Source organism: Rutidosis leptorrhynchoides, chromosome 3 (assembly GCF_046630445.1).
Source record: "Rutidosis leptorrhynchoides isolate AG116_Rl617_1_P2 chromosome 3, CSIRO_AGI_Rlap_v1, whole genome shotgun sequence".
Taxonomy (NCBI): Eukaryota; Viridiplantae; Streptophyta; class Magnoliopsida; order Asterales; family Asteraceae; genus Rutidosis; species Rutidosis leptorrhynchoides.
The window spans coordinates 180,589,614-180,602,415 of NC_092335.1; the positions used below are offsets into that span (position 1 = coordinate 180,589,614).

The following is a 12,802-nucleotide window of genomic DNA, read 5'->3' on the forward strand; positions in this document are numbered from 1 at the left end:
CACAAAGCCCAAAAGATACAAATATTACTATTCTTTTAATTACTTTATTACGGAGTATTAAATTGTAGAAGAAGGAAACCGCCTCTAGTCTGACAAAATGAAACTGAAGTTATATATTATAATAATAACAATAAATAAATAAAAAATAGTACTCCGTAATTCACTAATTCAATTGACATAATTAAAATATTGATCGAGGCTATCTTTCATTTGTGTTTTCCATCGAAGCGAAGAGCCTAAAAGAGTTGAATACTACTGTAATTGTTAAGGTGATAATCAATATATTTTACATTTATTAGTTATGTCAATCGATTATTAAAGCTTGTTTTGGTTTTGCCCATTGCAACTGCAACGCTCGAGAAGTGTTTTTCGACCATGAAGCTTGTAAAATCAGATTTGCGTAATAGAATGAATGATGATTTCTTGAACGTTTGTCTTCTAGGTGCCACAGAAAGAGAGGGTTAGCTAGTGTTAAAGATGAAGCAATTATGGAGCGTTTTCAGGGACAAAAATATCGTAGAGGACATTTGTGATGAATGGTAGCTTATTTTTTATATATATTAACGAACATATTTTGCCATTGAAATTTTTGAGACTTGATACCTATTGATATTATTTTATGACACCACTCATTCGAAATCCTGGCTACGCCACTGATCACGTCACACATATTAGAAAATGACAAAATACATTTTTAATCATATACTAATTATTTATTTAATAGTAGAAGTTAAAATGCTTATGGGAGTCAACAAAGTTAACCATTTTTTTAACAGAACAATGTCACTAATTAAAAAAAAATATTAATATTAATAAAAAGTAACTGAGATTAAAAGGTACCTTTGAGTTGAATGATTGGTTTGATTGTGGTGTTGACTGATTAAGTCTACAAATATTGCAAGACTTCTTTGTACACAACATTTTTGGTTGAATTTCCGAGAGTCTTATCCTTGTTTACAATGAGTACCTTTAAACCGCTCTTGCTTCTAACCCTCGATAGTGCAACATACAACTGTCCATGACTGAAAACAGGTCTTTCAAGAAACAAACCAACATGACTTAGAGACTGGCCTTGGCTCTTATTAATAGTCATAGCAAAGCACACAGATAAAGGATATTGTCTTCTTTGAAACCTAAAGGGTATCCGTTTATCGGTTGGCACAATTAACATCCGTGGAACACAAGTTAATTTTCCTACATGGGTACCCGTTAAAATTTTTGCCTCTATCATTTTCTCTGTAAGCTTTGTTATCTGTAATCGTGTACCATTACATAGACCAGAAGATTGATCAACGTTGCGTAGCAGCATGACGGGAACACCAACTTTTAAAACCAACCTATGCTTCGGAAGACCACCATACTGAATGCTGTTAAGAAATTCAGGAGTGTACAAATCGTGATTGAAAGATGCATCCAGTTCAGACTGACAGATACTGTCTGAACTTAGATAAACCATTTCTTCACCATCAAGAAATGTCATCATGTGATCGTTTATTATATTGACAACATCATGTGTTGGTGCAAGAATAGCCCTATCTTCATAATATTCCGGGTTGCCAAGATTCTGAATAAAGTTTGGATAAATAGAGGCAATAAGTGAACCAATTGGATCCTCAGCATCAGTAATTAAAACGTCATCTGGAATGTCCACATCACATTCTCCGTCATTTGTTTCACCCACTGTTCCATTCCCAATTCTGAAAATCCAATCAGCAAAAGATTTTGTTTCCTCTTCCACAACGTGATCTGTTCCTAAGCCTAGTCTCATATTAATTGTAAGCTTTAACACTTCAACATGATTCCAAATATAAGAAGAATTAAGTGAAGCACCTACAGTGTCCTCTCTCTTGCCCCGTTGAACAACTGGTAACACTTGTCGAAAGTCTCCACCGAATACTATTACTTTTCCACCAAATGGGGTTTCCATGCTATTTGGAGTTATTGGTCGACATATATCTCGCAAAGAACGGTCAAATGCTTCAAAACAATGCTTATGTACCATTGGTGCCTCATCCCATACAATAAGTTTTGTTTGGCGTATCAACTCAGCTAAGTTGCTGCTAGGGGTAATGTGACAAAAAGAATCTTCGGTTAGGTCCATGGGTATTGCAAATCGTGAGTGAGCGGTTCGTCCACCACTTAACAGAAGTGCTGCAATTCCACTCGATGCTGTATTAAGAACGATATCACCTCTACTTCGTATAGACGCGGACAAAGTTTTCCACAAGAATGTTTTCCCGGTACCACCATAACCATACAAGAAGAATAAGCCACCTTTGCCCTCGTCAATTGCAGATACAATTTTTTCGTAAGCTTTTTTTTGCTCGTCGGTCAATTTTGAAAAAAGAGCTGAAAATTCATCAACTAACATGGACCTGCTATAGCGTAGCTCATCAGTAATCAACGGATTTTGGGGCATGCCGGTAAAGGCTTCCCCTGGATATGGCATTGTACTAAAATTCTTTAGCGTACTACAATTCCTTTGAAGTATTTTTTCAATCTCATATAAAGTAGCATTTTCAATCATCTCTGGACTAACTTCCAAACCTGCACATTAAAAGGTTTTCTTTTTAAATTGTTGAAGTACAAATTGTGTGTATAAATTGTACAAAAAGAGTCAGGGTAGGTGCAAATTTACGCGACAAATAGCATACTATGTACATTCGAATTAACTAATACTTTAATAATTAGGGTAAAAAAAGATATACCTGCATTGCTAAATGTCCTTCTTTCATGACGAAGTAGATCAGCTGAAAGGTACTGAATTGTGTTTTGGTAAACAAATTCCGGCCTGCTAAGACTATTAGATAATAGTAACTGAGCAAATAGTGTTCGAACTCTGTGTCCTGAATCCCATGTGCTGGCCTCCTTAATTCCGTCTATATATTCTTGGTCATCGTCTAATAAGCCCATCTCATAGCAAGCTTGTTTAAAAGTATCATAAACCTTCCCATTTACTGTCCGAATATCTTCATATGATTTTGGACCTCTCACTTTATTCAAGAGAATTCTAAGATAGAATAATTCACCTGATGAAGGAGAGACATGATGGATACGACCGACTGAACCACTACCAATTTTCCTTCGTGTCCAAATCTTTGCATCTTGTTGCCAGCAAAACTTGGATGGGAACTCAACGTATGTGAGCTTCCTAGCTTCTTCACTTTTTTTGTTGCAGTTCATCCATTCCAAAAACATAGAATAATTGACAGACGGTTTGTTAAGAACATTATCAAGCACCTCCTCTTCATCAAAACTAACAGATTGTTCACCTTGTAGGTGAAAAGGTAGTCTCATAACTGCCGGTGTCCTCTTATGTATATCAAAAGCAAACATCCGCCATACGGCCTCACAAGCTGATACATATCTACATCGATAGTAGTTTGTTAGACAACATATAATATAATAAGTGGTAAACAATTTTTATTTTTGGAAAAATAAAAGACAAGTACCTGCAGTCATAGTACTGTTTGATTTCGTCCGTTTCAGAATCACATACTTCAGCTGTGACCCGGTCATTGCCTTTGTTAATGTACTTGAACAAATATCTAATGGAACTGACTTGATTGCACCACTCAACATTTAAATGAGCTTGATACCTTTTTAAAAGATACGGATTGTACGGGACGACGTGTCTATTATCCAAATCATGACCAAGTTTGCTGACGGTTCTTCCATCATTCCGTCGTCGGTAAATTGGGTATCCTTCTTTATCTACGGACGTGTGATCTGAAAAAGGCTTCGGAAAATGTTTTGTGCATTTTTTATCATCATCCGTGCATGGACAATTTGGATTCATTTCTCCGCATGGACCGTGCATCATTAAATCACTGACAAGTTTATACAACTCGGGATCACTATTTCTATCAGGTATTTCCGCACAAATGAATGAGTCCACATCTTCAGGATTAGGCATCTTGTCTTTTTGATGGAGGAAAAGACAAATATGAACGTGCGGCAAACCACGTTTTTGAAATTCAACCGTATAGACATCTGCAATTGGAGAATAACAAATGATAATGTATTAAAAAATATATAGTATATACTAAAAATTGTGCCAAAAAAAAAAAAATATTACCTGCTACGACCTTTCCAAAAAGTTTGTTATGCTTCAAATCATGCATAAGCCTATCGAGCTTGATCTTGAAGATTCTTGCTAATAAAACAGGGTTGTCTTCAGCTTTCATATTAGTACCTTTCAATTCCCTTGTAATTTCAGGCCACTTAGGATTACAAGTGAAGGTGAGGAAAAGATCTGGATAACCAAACGTTCTACACAAAGCCATTGCATCACGGTAATTTTCCACCATATACCTTGCACTTCCCGTAAATGAAGAAGGTAGCTTGTAGTATGGGTTACCTAACATACTGGTATCACTGTTGCCAAGATTTGCATGATTGGTTAAGCTACTCAATGAATCACATCTCATAATATGTTGATTGTTGCGTATGTAGGAGATTCGTTCAGATTCAACCATTGTGTAGGCATCTACCAAAAACTGTTGATATAATTTCTTAGCATTGTGTAAAAGGGATGGCTCTCGTCTCTCTTGAATTTTATATGCAAAAAATTCTCTCATGGTAACCCTTTTTTTTTTCCTTGATGTAGATCCATCTACATCTCTATGAAAAATATCAGTTCTATAGCCATCTTCACCATATGCAAATATTAGTGGATACTGTAGACCGAGATATTGCGGATGTAATTCACTGATACGTTTTAAGCCCTCTTCATGGCTGTCGATTATTATGTCGCGTTCATCAAAAGACATGTCTATATCTCCAACAATTAAAGCAGCAATCTCATCAGCTGTGGGTAGATTGTAGGTTCGACCATCTTTATCCCTTCTGCCTTTTAACCTAAGCTTAAACTCAACATTTGGGTTAGTCTCATAAGTGTTGCGAGCCATTCTAAACGATTTGACGAGTTCATTGCAATCATTTAATAGCTCCATAAGTTGATTTATTAAACCTTCATCAAGCCCTGATGTCGTACCGTTTGACAGATGTGCACGAGATCTGTTTTAGCATGTCAAAATACAAAACGTAATATGACAGTATTAGTAATTTTCAATCCTAAGAAATATGGTATTTAAATAAAATAATTTAAAGATGAATATTTGAAATTTACCCAATTGCATTCTTCCTATTTGCAGCCTCGTTGCCCGTGTCGTAAATGTATAGCTGTGAGAATTTAGGTGCTGAACCAACAACAGGGACCAAACCACCGTATCTGTGACAATTTTGACCACGTATGCGGAAAGTATATGGACCTTTACCTTTGTTTATTGATGTATCAACCTTACCGCCCATAGAGGTAAACGCAAAGATCATGTTGTATTGTCGTATATTCTCAAAAAAATGTTTGCTCAATGGATGTTTATTTGTGTATAGATCAAGCAAGAGTTTTGGTGGCGGTTTATCAAATTTAGGTAGAGCAATCTTTCCCTTTAGACAACATAATGAATAAGCACCTGCAAGTCCTTTAGTCGAAATCCCACGCAAGGTCTCTTGGTACCATAACATTGCACCACAAGCGGCACACTTGTAGGTTGGATCACCATCATCATAGTATTCTGAGTTGTTTAAAAACACATATTTATAACATTATTAGTTAACGGATAAATAATAAACAGCACATGTAAGCATATTATGTAAACAAACAATATAGAAGCAATTGTTAGTGGTGAAAATACCTGTTGATATACCGCGTGTATCATGTACGACAAACTCGGTCAGTGTTGTGTCATCGATGTTAAATGGGATTGGTTGGGCAGATGGGTTTACAATACGACATTGTTTACCATGTTTGGTATTTAAAAATACCGATCTACGCTTCCTTGCATCTGTATATTTTGTATATATATATAACGTCAATAATAATGAATGATTAAGTAATGAAAGTAGCAACAAATAATTAAGAAAATGCAAGCATAAATTAGTTTAACCTCTACATGCAACAGTTTGCGGTGTGAATGAATTAATCCTTGATTGAACACTTATATTACTTGTTGAAGCTGATGATTGAAATCCTCCTGTCATTATAGGAGGTGTACATGGTGTTGTATTCAGAGTGTTATTTGTTGTAATACTTCTCTTCTTTCTTCTCAATTTTCGTGATGTAGTAGCTTGTGGGGTGCCAGAATTAACACTTTGTGTAGTGTTTGATGTATTACTTCGTTTTTGCGAAATGATATCCTTTCGAATCCTTCTATTAAGGGCAGCATCAAACGTTGGTGGAACTGCTGTAATTAAAATTTGTATTAAAATGAATATAATTAAAACTTTGTATTATAGCTGCTCTATTTATAATAAATGATCAGAAGATGTACCTGTGTTAGTAATAGCAACATTAATGCTATTAGTTTGAATTGAATGTACCTCCCTTATTGGACTCTGATGTCTCTGTTGGCGGTTATGTGAGCGAGAAACACTTTCGTTATTTTCCTGAATTCTCTTTCGTCCTTTCTTTTTTAGCGAGTAATCTGAAATATTCTCCATTCAAATTACCTGTTGATAGAGCATCTAAATACTTGAGTACCTATATATCTGTTCAAGATGTTGTACACTATATAGTTCAATCGACTAATGTTCAGAGGTGTGTAAAATATGAAAATGTGTGAGTAAGGTATGTATGTTAAATTTGAAAAGAGATATGTTTATGGGATTCTGACCAGGTACATTATAAAACCATCGATTTCAATTAAGATTTTCAATTATTTCCTGATAACATGGAAAGTAGGTCCTAAATATATGCATATTAGTTTCTTGATCAGTACAAATTTTTAACTGGTTATCTACTGTTTGCAGTGTGGGTTAAAGGTGTCATAACCCGTCCTTAACCATAAGAACGCGTTAGATAACGTATGATTTCATTGCGAGGTATTGACCTCTATATGAGACATTTTTGAAAGAAAACTGCATATATTATACATTACAAACCATAATCATTATTTTTGTTACAAGCTTAAGACAATAAAAAGAAGATTAACGTTTAGCGATAATCTTCGACTTACAAACTTTACAAATGATAACAACAACACGGTTTCTAGCATACTTTACAATACAACATCTCGGATATGCAGTTTTATTTTTGACACAAACATGCGTACGCAAGATCCTGGTTAGATCCAACATGATGCAACGGAAGCTTCTAATTATCACCTGAGAATAGACATGTTTAAAACGTCAACATAAAGTTGGTGAGATATAGGTTTAATGCCGGCAGCAATATATATAGACCACAAGATTTCGTATATAAACAGTTTAATAAAAGTATTCTAAGTGGTTGAGCACTTGGTAACCATACTTAACATTTTCACGTCGCATATTCCCTTTAATATGAAATCTTACTACACCGTACCAAGTGTAGTCACAAAACGAAGTACTGTGCAACCGTTGAATACTGGTCATCCAGTCCGGTTAGGGTTGTCAGGCCCGATAGATCTATCAACAGGATTCGCGTTTACAATACCGCTGTAAATATTAGTTACCAAGCTATAGGGAAGTATGCCAGTGGTACAACTCAACGTAGAATATATTTTTCAGTTACTTGTGTCCATATCGTAAAACATAAAATACATGTATTCTCATCCCGAAATATTTAGTGTTTAAAAGTGGGACTATATACTCACTCTTGTCTTGATGATATATATATTTTAACTCGGTCTTCCGGTTGATATCACAAACCTATCCATATATAATATATCAATATGTTTTCATTTTAAAACAAACGTTATATATATATATACTTGTTATACTTTTAATACTTTGAATATTTCCTTAGTCCGAAGTTAGCTGTCCGAGGTTAGCAATTCAATTTTTAATGGTTCATTTTTAGATGTTTAATATACCCGTAATAAATAAAACCCCCAACGAAATAAATAAAACCCCATCGTATATGTATTGGTCGAGATTAATCTTGACCCATGGTACCGGTGTTGTCAAATGACGTGTTGCGTACAATCATGGGATCTTATGATTAATCTTCTCGTGTTGCTTACGGGTGATCCTGAACCATATGAAATTGAATTATGAGTACATATATATAAAATATCATGTTATCTTAGAAGTATGTGATTTTATGTAAATTTTTCCAATAAATCCCGAAGTTGAAAATGTCTAGGATAGCCAATTTTGTTTCGGTCATAGTTTCTTCGTTACAAGTCCGTTTTCGTTGATTCAAATTGCCATCTTCTTGGATCGAGTTCTTCTTTAAGACTATGAACTGTAAATACCTTGGTTTGTATTCAAAATCATACGGCATAAGTGAAAGTTTAGTGAAACATATGAAGTTAAACATTTTGTTACAACAAAATCATTTAATGACCATTTTTCCAAAAATACTTATACTTTGAAAAACCAAGTTTTACCTTGTTAAATTAACATATAAATAAGTTATGTTACATGTCTTGAAGTATTTTAAAAGTTAAGTTAGAAGGATCTATTTAGTTTGCAAACAAGTTTGAAAACATTCAAACTATGTTCTTGTTGTTAAACTTTTGTACCACAAAATAAGATAGCTACATATATATGAATCGAATAAGGTTATGAACATAGATTCTACCTCAAGTTCCTTGGATGAAGTTGCTGTACAAGAGAAGTAAGAAGCTAGAATCAAAAGGGTACTAGAGGTGGATGAAAGATTGGAAGTAAGTTGATGTTCTTGGAGGGTTTTCTTGAAGTGTTTTTGTATGGTTTTCTTATGGTGTTTTAGTATGGTTTTTGAAGCTAGATCCTCTTGGAAACTTTGCTGAATTGATTAAGGGTTTTAAGGCTATGGAAGAGTGTGTGTTTTTCTAGAAAAATGAGAGTAATACTTGAATCAAAATGAGGATCCCATGACCTCCTTAAAAACGTGATTATGAGGGGGACATGGACAAATTTTCAAGTTGTAATCTTGTGTAATTAGTCAATAAGCTTCCAAATTCAATTACCTTATACCAAGGGCAGTATAAAGGGCTGGTTAGGTGGTGATTTGACATGTATATACCAATAGTAAATACGTATAGAAGCTAGGTATGATACGAGTACAAATACTCTAGGTATACGTATAGAAATTTTGTGAAAAATGGAATGAGGATTCAAATATAGCTATCTTTTGTGAATACACTTATATGATTTTATGTATTTAAGTCTTTAAAAGTGATTAAATACATTACTTATACAATATATGTATAAACATTATAAGTCTTAAGTATTTATGTCAATTAACGTTACGTATTGTTATCATTTTGAAAACTTAAATTAGTAGTTTCAAAATACACATATAACTTGTTGTTATTAATATAAAATGAGGTATTAAAACATTCTTTAATCATGTTAAATATGTATATATACATATATATACACAAACGTATAATTATCATATATTGTATAGTTCGTGATATCATCGGTCAAACTAGACGGTCAAACGTTGTGTAAAATTCTTTTCGGAAATATAAGTCTCGACAATTTGGATTGCTTATCATGTTGGCAAGGTTTAATTTATGTAAATATTAATCTTATAAGTATAGTATGATCGAAAAAGTGCGGGTCGTTACATTACCTCCCCGTTAAATAAATTTCGTCCCGAAATTTTAAAATTGTACCTATTTTGCGTCATCGAGAAACAAGTGTGGATACTTTTGTTTCATCTGATCCTCCCGTTCCCACGTAAACTCGGGACCTCTTCGAGCATTCCAACGAACCTTAACAATCGGTATATTGCTCTGTTTGAGCTGTTTAACTTCACGGTCCATGATTTCAATTGGTTCTTCGACGAATTGTAGTTTCTCGTCGACATGGATTTCTTCAAGAGGAATGGTAAGGTCTTCCTTTGCAAGACACTTCTTAAGGTTCGAGACGTGAAAGGTATTATGTACTCCAGCGAGTTGTTGCGGTAACTCGAGCCGATAAGCTACCGGTCCAATGCGTTCAATGATCTTAAACGGGCCTACGTACCTTGGGTTCAGTTTACCCCTTTTTCCAAAACGTATCACACCTTTCCAAGGTGACACCTTTAGCATAACCATGTCCCCGACCTGAAACTCTAATGTTTTCCTTCGGACATCGGCGTAGCTCTTTTGGCGACTGCGGGCTGTTTTTAATCTCTCCTTGATTTGCACTATCTTTTCAGTAGTTTCATGTATGATCTCGGGACCAGTTAATTGTCGATCTCCTACTTCATTCCAACAGATAGGAGATCTACACTTCCTTCCATACAATGCTTCGTATGGCGCAGCTCCAATGCTCGCGTGATAACTATTATTATACGAGAATTCTGCTAACGGTAGATATTTATCCCATCCGTTTCCAAAATCGATCACACATGCCCTGAGCATGTCTTCGAGAGTCTGAATCGTTCTCTCACTCTGTCCATCGGTTTGTGGATGATATGCGGTACTCATATCCAACCGAGTTCCTAGTGCCTCCTGTAGTGATTGCCAGAATTTTGAGGTAAATCTACTATCACGATCGGATATAATGGAAATAGGTATTCCATGCCTTGAAACAACTTCCTTTATATACAATCGTAATAGTTTCTCCATTCTATCCGTTTCCTTTATAGGCAAGAAATGTGCAGACTTGGTGAGACGATCGACAATCACCCAAATAGTGTCGTATCCCCAGGCAGTCTTTGGTAACTTCGTGATAAAATCCATGGTAATACCATCCCACTTCCATTCTGGGATTTCTGGTTGTTGAAGTAACCCTGACGGCTTTTGATGTTCTGCTTTGACTTTGGAACAAGTCAAACATTCCCCAACATATGTTGCAACGTCGGTCTTTAAATTAGGCCACCAATAACGTGTCTTAAGATCTTGATACATCTTTCCAACTCCAGGATGTATCGAGTATCTTGTCTTATGTGCCTCATTCAATATCAACTTCCTTAATCCACCCAACTTCGGTACCCAAATACGATTTGCAAAATATCGAATTCCTTCTTCCCGTATAACGAGTTGCTTCTCATACTTCTTCATTATTTCATTTCCTATATTTTCTTTAGTAAGTGCTTCTCGTTGAGCCTCTTTGATTTGTGAGTTGAGATTCATACGAATTTTTATGTTCATTGCTCGAACTCGAATTGGTTCTCGTTCTTTTCTGCTTAAAGCATCAGCCACCACGTTCGCCTTCCCGGGATGATAACGAATTTCACAATCATAATCGTTTATTAACTCGACCCACCTACGTTGCCTCATGTTCAATTGTTTCTGATCAAAAATATGTTGAAGGCTTTTATGATCAGTAAACACAGTGAATTTAACCCCATACAAGTAATGTCTCCACATCTTTAATGCAAACACGACTGCTCCCAGTTCTAGATCATGCGTCGTATAATTCCGCTCGTGAATCTTCAATTGTCGGGATGCAAATGCAATTACTTTCTTTCGTTGCATAAGAACACAACCAAAACCTTGTCGCGAAGCGTCACAATATATTTCAAAATCATCGTTCCCTTCTGGTAACGATAAAATAGGCGCCGTAGTTAACTTCTTCTTCAGTATTTGAAATGCGTTCTCCTGCTCCGAGGTCCATTCATATTTCTTCCCTTTTTGCGTTAACGCTGTCAACGGCTTAGCTATTCGGGAAAAATCTTGAATAAACCTTCTATAATAACCAGCTAAACCCAAAAATTGGCGTATCTGCGTTGGTGTCTTAGGAGTCTCCCATTTTTCAATAGCTTCAGTTTTTGCTGGATCAACCTGAATTCCTTCGCTATTAACAACATGGCCAAGAAATTGCACTTCTTTCAACCAGAAAGCACACTTAGAAAATTTAGCATAAAGTTGTTCTTTTCTCAACAATTCTAATATCAACCTTAAATGCTCTTCATGCTCTTGCTCACTCTTGGAATAGATAAGAATATCATCAATGAAAACGATAACAAACTTATCTAAATATGGACTACAAACTCGATTCATGAGGTCCATGAATACAGCTGGCGCATTCGTCAATCCAAACGGCATAACCAAAAATTCGTAATGACCATAACGTGTCCGAAAAGCAGTTTTCGGAATGTCCTCTTCTTTAACGCGTAGTTGATGATAGCCCGATCTTAAGTCGATTTTCGAATACACACATGATCCTTGCAACTGATCAAATAAGTCATCAATTCTCGGTAATGGATACCGATTCTTGATAGTTAACTTATTTAATTCACGATAATCTATACACATCCTAAAAGATCCATCTTTCTTCTTAACAAACAAAATTGGAGCTCCCCACGGTGAAGTACTTGGTCGTATGAATCCATGATCCAGTAATTCTTTTAACTGACTCTGAAGTTCTTTTAACTCGGACGGTGCAAGTCTATATGGAGCACGAGCCACTGGTGCAGCTCCTGGTACTAAATCTATTTGAAATTCTACAGATCTAAATGGAGGTAATCCCGGCAACTTTTCCGGAAAGACTTCAGGAAAATCTCTTGCCACAGGCACGTCATTGATGCTCTTCACTTTTTCCTTTGTTTCGACTTTATTAACATGTGCTAAGATAGCATAGCACCCTTTCTTCAAGCACTTTTGAGCTTTCAAATAACTAATGAGTTTTAGCTTTGAGTTACCCTTCTCTCCATAAATCATTACTAGCGTTTTATTCTTACGAGGAATGCGAATTGCCTTCTTGGCGCACACAACTTCAGCTCCTATTTTGGACATCCAGTCCATGCCGACTATTACATCAAAACTTCCTAATTCTACGGGTATCAAGTCAATTTTAAACGTTTCTCCGGCTAAATTTATTTTACAATCACGGCAAATTTTATCGGCTTTAATTAGTTTACCATTAGCTAACTCAATCATGTACTTAGCATCGAGAG

The 12,802-nt window shown here is 35.6% G+C and overlaps 1 protein-coding gene across 1 annotated transcript; it reads right to left on the reverse strand.

Annotated features, from left to right (window-relative positions):
* Positions 1-886: 886 nt before the first annotated feature.
* On the reverse strand, positions 887-6,501 carry LOC139900667 (uncharacterized). The gene is made up of 8 exons (XM_071883428.1): positions 6,333-6,501; positions 5,949-6,245; positions 5,697-5,846; positions 5,132-5,576; positions 4,079-5,019; positions 3,453-3,993; positions 2,709-3,367; positions 887-2,547 (listed from the first exon to the last, which is right to left on the reverse strand). Exons 1-8 carry the CDS (start codon positions 6,499-6,501, stop codon positions 887-889), a joined length of 4,863 nt encoding a protein of 1,620 aa, XP_071739529.1.
* Between the last annotated feature and the right edge of the window lie 6,301 nt (positions 6,502-12,802).

Excerpts from the sequence above, each read along its gene's own strand:
- LOC139900667 (XM_071883428.1), bottom strand. The coding sequence starts at position 6,501 with ATGGAGAATATTTCAGATTACTCGCTAAAAAAGAAAGGACGAAAGAGA. Across the intron at positions 5,577-5,696 it reads TACACGCGGTATATCAACAG|AATACTATGATGATGGTGAT; the intron begins GTATTTTCACCA and ends TAAACAACTCAG. Across the intron at positions 3,368-3,452 it reads AAACAGTACTATGACTGCAG|ATATGTATCAGCTTGTGAGG; the intron begins GTACTTGTCTTT and ends CTATCGATGTAG.